This window comes from Populus alba, chromosome 18 (genome assembly GCF_005239225.2).
Source record: "Populus alba chromosome 18, ASM523922v2, whole genome shotgun sequence".
NCBI classification, from domain to species: domain Eukaryota; kingdom Viridiplantae; phylum Streptophyta; class Magnoliopsida; order Malpighiales; family Salicaceae; genus Populus; species Populus alba.
The window spans coordinates 8523461-8531687 of NC_133301.1; the positions used below are offsets into that span (position 1 = coordinate 8523461).

At 29.5% G+C, this 8227-nt stretch overlaps 1 protein-coding gene across 2 annotated transcripts; it reads right to left on the minus strand.

Annotated features, from left to right (window-relative positions):
* Window positions 1-849: 849 nt before the first annotated feature.
* On the minus strand, window positions 850-3499 carry LOC118054196 (probable caffeoyl-CoA O-methyltransferase At4g26220). Of its 2 annotated transcripts, XM_035065682.2 has the most exons (6): window positions 3273-3487; window positions 2437-2617; window positions 2226-2305; window positions 1964-2108; window positions 1675-1806; window positions 850-1403 (listed from the first exon to the last, which is right to left on the minus strand). In XM_035065682.2, exons 2-6 carry the CDS (start codon window positions 2497-2499, stop codon window positions 1113-1115), a joined length of 711 nt encoding a protein of 236 aa, XP_034921573.1. In that variant the 5' UTR covers window positions 2500-2617; window positions 3273-3487; the 3' UTR covers window positions 850-1112. The 2 variants fall into 2 exon arrangements, with proteins under 2 accessions (XP_034921573.1, XP_034921574.1); XM_035065683.2 differs by lacking the exon at window positions 1675-1806 and having other exon boundaries at window positions 3273-3499.
* Window positions 3500-8227: the final 4728 nt, after the last annotated feature.

Genomic DNA, 8227 nt, shown 5'->3' on the forward strand with positions numbered 1-8227 from the left:
TTATTAGTATATATTTTAGGTTTTTTTATTTTATATCAATTGCAAGTTTAAATATATGTATTTAATATACATGCTAGTATTCTTTTATTTTTTATATTGAAAGTATGTTTTACTTGAATTATGCTTTTGCATGTTTATAAATTTAAAATTATATACGCTTTAGATTTTTTTTGGATAAATTTTTATATTATAAATGCTATTGTTATGAACTAAACATCATTCCTTGCTAGTTTAGTATATTTACAATTTTAGAAAAAGTGCGGTCATGCACTTATTCTTTTTATTCTATACACAATGAATAAATCAATGCAAGAAAATTCTTATAATAGCCTAATGAATTCCTACGGGTTTAAAAAGTTGAAAACAGTTCAAGCAATTATTTTCAAATTTTTACACGGGGCTCTTGGAAAGCTTGATAACATGCATATGTCATATATTTTCTCGGCATTGGAGGGCTCGTGACATGTCTAACACATGTTTTTCTGCTTCTTCTTTGTACGATGAGAGACTTGTTGCAAGAAGAACACGACTTCACACTTTTTTTTGTTGGTTCATTTATGCTAGGACAACCCTAAGAGATAGAATGGTGGGCAACAATACTTGCTTCCTTCTTTTAACTCTTGAGCTAAAAATTTAAAATAAAATCTAAAATAATTTATTAAACTGCTAACTTAATGTTATTTTATTTTTTTTTCGTTGAAATGCATGCTACTGAAAAAAATACTCCATAAAAGGCCACAACTCCTATCACATAGCTTTTATTTTTAAAAATATTTTTCAAATAACTTTTTTTTTTAATATCAAATTAATATTTTTTAAAATGCTTTTGATAGTTTTAAAGTACTAATATAAAAAATAAAAAAATATATTATAATATATTTTCAATTAAAAAACACCTTTTACACCGCATAAACAAATACATACTTAATTCAATCCAATACAAATAGCAAAGTTTTATATTTCAAGACATTTCAGCCGAATCAACCAGAAAATGGTGGTCAGAATTTCATTCACGATATTATTATATCTTGTGATCACGGAGTAAAATGGCTCTTATTAAGCTTTCACCTCTTGCATTCACACAGTAGCACAAGCGAGTATAAGGCAGATATTCAGTAGATTCGCCTGCAAATGGTGATCCCATCACCCAATGGAGCATGTGAGATTTGGACGCGGGAGTCAGCTGCAAGCAATTTGTTAAATTCAATTATAAATTGCCTGCTTGCTTTCTTGTTCTCTGGAGTAGACTCTTCTGACAAAGCAACTGTCCCTCCCCACAGTGTGTTGTCATAGACAACTATTCCCCCCACCTTTAACAATTTCATTAGCCTCTCGTGGTAGTTCCAGTAATTGACTTTGTCAGCATCAACAAAAGCAAAATCAAAACTGCCTTCATTTCCATGCTGCAACAAATTTCAAAAACAAAAATCTTATTACCAAAATGAATCTGATATTAATTGAATGAATGGTAGAGGATAGAAAAGATGGATAAAATTCGGGCAACATATATTTTAAACCCCTAAGATTCAGTTTGCGTGGTGTTCTTTCTCCCAATGAAATGAACACATACTCTATTGTTCTTCACTTAAATTGTATAAGGACTGTTGTGCAGGTTTCAACAGCAAGAATAAAAATTAAACCATGTTAAAATCTCTCAAGGACTTGAGTCCTTACATCTTCTAATAGCTTGTCAAGAATCGGTTGAGCTTCTGATTCTATGAAGTTAATTTTGTGTTCAACACCAGCATTTCTAATAATTGGTAGTCCTATTTCGTAAGCCTCGCGATTCACATCTATGGCTGTAATCTGCAGCAAGGATAATCAATTATTGACTGTTCATAGCAAAGATATAATCAATATACTATAATATTACGAGGAAATCAAGCCTTTAAAGTACAAAAACCAGTATATACATAACATTGGTCAGTTGTGGTTAGATTACTTTTAATAAAGGACTTCTTACCTTTCCATCCTCAGGAATTGAAAGAGCAGTGAGGAGAAGGGAGTACCCAGTGAAAACCCCCACTTCAATTGTTTTTTGTGCATTTACTAGCGTCAAGAGCATTGCCATCAACTGACCAGCATCTGGTGCAGTAGCCATCATGGCCCTGAAAATAACAAGAAGCTCATTAATCTTCAAATTTAGTGTCATCAAAAACCTATGTGAGTAAAAGGCAAATTACTAGTGGATTTCTGGTGAACAAGTTGAATGATTATGTGGTTACCTTGGGTGGGTAGCAGTAAGCATCCTTAGCTCTCTGAGAGGCTCTGGTTCACGCGGATACACGCTGGTCTCCAGGACATACTGTTGCAAAAAAATTAAGGTAAGCCAAAGCTAGACCTTGACCATGGCATATATTATGGATACGAATGAACAGTGCATTTGTAGTGGAGACAAAAAAGAAGGGAAACACACAAAACTAACAGATCATATACCTGATATAATTCTTCACTCTGCAATAACCCCTTTGAAAAAGAAATTGCTTTCTTTGAGTCCATTGCCACTGAAACCTACTTCAAATGCTATCTAGCTAGCCACAGACTTAATTGCCTCAAATGGAAGAAAGCTGCTAGGCTGTTAAGAAATTGTACTCCTGTATATTATGCTTGTGCAGTCCTGCACGCAGGATAGAGAAATATTAACCATCACATTCACTATAATTGATTCGTATAGTTGGACAGCACAAAGCTATTGCTACATACTCCAAATGAAACATCATTTGTTAATTTCTGACTCAAATTCTTAGTTATAGTTCAACAAAAAGATATTGATGGTACTGTCATATATTCAAATTAAGTAATGGTGACATCCCATAACAAGGATTATCATTGAATCAAACATGGAAGGGTATGTGATGTGATCTCTAGTTCAGATTCGAGGTGGGCAAGTCCAGGATCTGATGACACGATGAACATTCAAATAGCAATTCGTGAGTGTGAATTATCCCTATACCTGTGAACATGCCTGGGCCTCCAAACAAAGTTTAAACCAGTGAGCTCTACCCCCTTTTATTTTCATATCTAACCATAAACTTCTACATTACTACATAAGAAAACACCATCAAGTGAAAGCTTTATGGTCCAAGTACTAAATTCCCAAGTTTCTTTTGGGTCCTAATCCCAATATCATCTAATTGTTGAATCAATTGAAACCTTTAATAATGATCTCATCAATGGGAAATGAATCATTTAACTAACAAAAGTTGATAAATCGCGAATATGGTCCCAAGCATGGATACAATGAAGTGAGCAGAGGGGGTGAGAGAGACTACCTGGCTTGGTACTGCCGCGGTGGTGTTGGCTTTGAGATTTGAGAAGATAGTAACCTTAGAAGAAGATGGGATGGCGATGTTTCCATTTTGTTTGACCTTGCTAACATAATATAGCAATTTACGAGGTATCGTTCCTCCGTCCGCCCATCGACCCGATTAGATCATGGTACAAAATGCAATATAACCCCGTAGATGGGCTCTATCAGATCAGAGCTTTTGATTTTATGTTTGAAAGATTTTCTTACTCTTTTTAATTTATTTTTAATTTTAATACATAGAGATCATTAACCGAGGGGTGAAAAAAAAAAAACATATGGGATTAGTAACAGCGAGCCTTGAAAAGGAATCCGTATGATCCCCGAAATACAGAGTCCGTACATGGATTATCAGCACATGGGGGTGGCTTGGGGATTGGACCAGCTGACCTCTCTAAGGCCTGGCGTGGTTGGGTGGTTGGTTGGACCACCCCCTCTCGAAAGTTACTAGATGCATGTCTCGCGCAATGTTATGGGTCATTTTTTTATAAAAAATATTAAAAAAACAAAAATTTAAAAATCTTGGGTTTTTTTGCAAAGCTATACCCAATAATCTTGAGTTTGGCTGCAACATCTGACCTAAGAGTAATATTTATAATATTAATAATCAAATTAAACTTGCATTACCTAAGTTTAAGTGAGCCTAGCTATAACACCAAACCTAAGAATATTGGATGTGAGTCTGCCTATAAGGTCGTGTCATAAAAGTGTGATAATTAAATAGATTAATTAAAAAAATAAAGAAAAAAAATCAACAGGAAGGAAAAAACTAATGAAGAAAAAGGAAAAAAAATTGAATTAATTGGGTTAACCCTTTAAACCAAATTATCCTGTAAAACCTGAGATTCGCGTCATGAAAGTTTGATAATTAAATAAAAAAAAATAACGGGTTTACCCATTAAACCAAGTTAACCCGTCAAACCCATAATACGTGTCATGAAAGTATGAAAGTCTGATAATTAAATAGAAAGAAAATTAACTTTAACAAACTAAACTAAATGAAAAAAATAACTCGTCAAATCAGGTTAACCCATCAAACCGGAGATCCGTATCATGAAAATCTGATAACTAAATAAAAAAAATAAAATTAACAAACAAAATCAAACAAAAAAAGTTAAAAAGAAAAAAAAAAGCTAATATTGTAGTAATTCTTGCTAAAGAGTTGGTATTTCTACTTTAATATATTTTTATGAGTGAGTGTTGGTTTATTATTTTTTAGTGAGATATATTATTAAAGTGTAAGGGGCACTATAACCATTCGGATTTTAGATGTAAGCTTTTGTGTGAGCATGTATTGGTTTCGGTCTTTATCATATAAAAAAAACCATCTAAGTTTTGACCTTAAGTTCACAAAAAGATCAGTTAGATTTTGTTGTTACTTAATTTTAGACCCCACGTGCTGGAGATGGTGTATACTTATTTTGAACAGAATGTAGGAGTTTAACTCATGTTCGCCAGAAGATTAACAAAAACAGAGAAATAAATATTTTTTTTTTTAAATCTTGTTTGAGTTGTTTTCTGCTCCTTTTATCCTTCCTCTTTGCTACCAAAATCGTCATATGTTCTTAGGTTCATCAGGAATTTTCATAATGCTAAATTCGTTTCTTTTTTATCCGATCTTTAAGGTTGAATAAATCCCTCAGAATTTACACTAAAAAAGAAAAAAAGAAATGGTTATGTTGTTGTCACAATTTTTATTCCAACTTAGACTCTGATTCTGACTCGGTTTTGTATGATATCTAACCATCCTAGCTATATTCTGTCACTCATGACATGTTGAAAAATTGACGTACACCTTTATTAAGTCCTATGGATTATTGTTCTTATGGCAGATTCTTAGTCAGATTTGAATATTGAGCATTGTCAGATCAAGAACTTTTTTAACCAACTAGATTACTACCAGATCCTCCCAATGAAATGAACATATACTCTATTGTTCTTCACTTAAATTGTATAAGGGACTACTGCTATGTAGGTTTCAACAACAAGAATAAAAATTAAACCATGTTAAAATCTCTAAAGGACTTGAGTCCTTGCATCTTCTAATAGCTTGTCAATAATCGGTTGAGCTTCTGATTCTATGAAGTTAATTTTGTGTTCGACACCAACATTTCTTATAATTGGTAGTCCTATTTCGTAAGCCTCGCGATTCACATCCATGGCTGTAATGCAGCAAGATTAATCAATTATTGACTATTCATAGCAAAGATATAAACAATATACTGCAATATTACGGGGAAATTAAGCTTTTAAAGTACAAAAACCAGTATATACATAACTTTCGTCAGTTATGGTTAGATTACTTTTAATAAAGGACTTCTTACCTTTCCATCCTCAAGAATTGAAAATATTTTCAATCAATTTTTACCTAAAAACACTTAATAAATACCCATAAAAAGCTTAATAAAGCAATTCATATCCCCAAATCACCCCTTAATTGATTCAAAAATATAAAATTAAACAATAAACTTCTTCCTTAACCCTGCTTTTATTTTCTCAAGTGAGATGGAAGTTCAAAAACATCTTAATGACACTCATCTATTAAGACACCGTTTGGGAACGCGGTGCAAACCGCGTTCTCAAAAAATTCAATTTTTTTTTTACTAAAATTTAATATGACTTGTATGTTTTGGATTGTTTTGATGTGGTGATGTCAAAAATAATTTTTAAAAAAATAAAAAAACATCATTGACATGTATTTCGGCATGAAAAGTTATTTGAAAAACAACCGCTACCACACTGCCAAACACACTCTAATCTCTATTTGAGCCCATCAACCTCAAAAATAACTTTTTAAACTTTGAAATGTGGTCAGCCAATTACTTTCCCTCTAATCTCTATTTTTCATAAATTTTTTATTTTCTCTTAAATTTTAGAGACTAAAACATAAAAAAATAAAATTTAGAAACAAAACCTTAAACCCTAAAAAACACAAGGACTAGAATGAAAAAATTAAGAAAAGTAGGGACCAAAGTGAACTTTTATGCACCTAATAAATGGTGAAAAAGGGAAAAAAGGGTGGCTTTTTCCTCATGTGTTAAACTTGTTCATTATTATTTCAAAATTTTAAATTAAAAAATTTAAATCTTATTCCTTGAAAATCAAGCGTTGTATCCTTTGATTCTTCAAATATGATGAATCACATTAATTAAAAGGAATTATAATGATTTAAATAATATAAATATAATGTGAAAAGATGAAATAAAAAAAAAATTCAGGTTTGAAATAAATAACTAACCAAGAATCCTAAAAAAAGAAGGAATGAATATTGCGTATTTTAGCTGTCCATATTACATCTAAGTATGCATACATGGTTAAAAATAAATTATGAAAGTATTGTTTTAGTTTACAGTGGAATGCATGGAATTTGTTTCCCTAGATTGTGCTTTACGTAACTTTCTTGCTTTAGGTAGGCTGTTTGGAAATGTAATTGTAAATTTTTTTTTAGGATGTTTTATTTAGAAATATATGGAAATAATATATTTTTTATTTTTTAAAAAATATTTTTAATATCAATACATCAAAATAATCTAAAAATATATAAAAAATAAAAATATTTTAAATTTTTTTAAAACACAAAAATAAATATTAAGATAAATAAGACATAATCTCTAAAATAAAAGGAAATGCAAAATCATTTCCCCTAATTTTTAAGATGACAGTTCCCACTTCAAAAAACAATATTAACTTGTTACTTTGTTTTCCATTTTCGATTCAAATTTAAACCATGTTTTTTTTCATTTAATTAGTAAAAGATTGGTCTATTAACGTTATTCTGTCATATTAATAGATCTTCTGCGTCGTAAGTTGATGGAAGGATTAATAAATTTCAAAATTAAACAGAAGGATAGGTATAATTTTAAATAAAAAAAGCAGTCAAAGTGACTAAAATTTGAAATTATGGGGGTATGAGATGATTTAAAAAATATATTTATGTTACTTCTATTCTTTAAATTAATTTTTAAATTAAATGATAAAATATTAAATTTATGAATTCATATAATTAAATTAATAATTTTAAAAGAAACCTCAAGTTAGCTCCAAACATTCCAATATAGGCGTGTTTGATTCTCTATGCTATGTTTTGTAAGAAAATTTTTTATTTTTATTTTTATTTTGATAATTTTTTTTAGTTTTTTTATTATTTTTTTTCTTTTTTAATTTTATCATTTAATCAAAGACCAAATTTATTTTTTTCTTTTCAATTTCATCTTACAATTAAAGATAAAATTTATTTTTTGTTTTAGTTTTGATTCTTATTTTTTTAATTATTATTTTTTTAAATCCTTTTATATAATTAAAATTATTTTTTCAATTTCATCTTTTAATTTTTAATTGATTGAGAATTGTATTTCATGATTTTTTTAGGTAAAATGCTTCTACTATAATGATCAAAATCATAAATTTAAAAAAGTTAATGCTAATTAATATTTTTTTATTTAAAAAAAGAGTTTTGTGATTTTTTTATTATATTATTTTGATCTTATGACTCGAGTTGTGGATCTGATGGAATAACTCGGGCTGACTCAACCCTGAACTGTTTGACATTGCGATCTAATCATGCTTTTAAAAATTTTAAATCTTTTTAGTTTCAAAGTAATATTTTTTTATTTTGTTTTTTAATTATTTTGTTATGGTACTATAGAAAAATCATTTAAAAAGTAACATCTATTATATTATTATATTAAATTAAAGTTTTTCATAAGTAAAAAGAGATGACAAGCAAAGCATGACCTGGGATTTAATTGCTAGATTATTTTTGTATTTTAAAAATTTAATATTTTTTAATTATTTTATTATATTAATATAAAAAATATTATTTTAATATATTTTTAAATAAAAAATATTTTCAACAACAACCAAAATATCAAACGTCGTGGGTTTGTTCGTTTTATTTTCATGAATAAAATTCAGACTCTG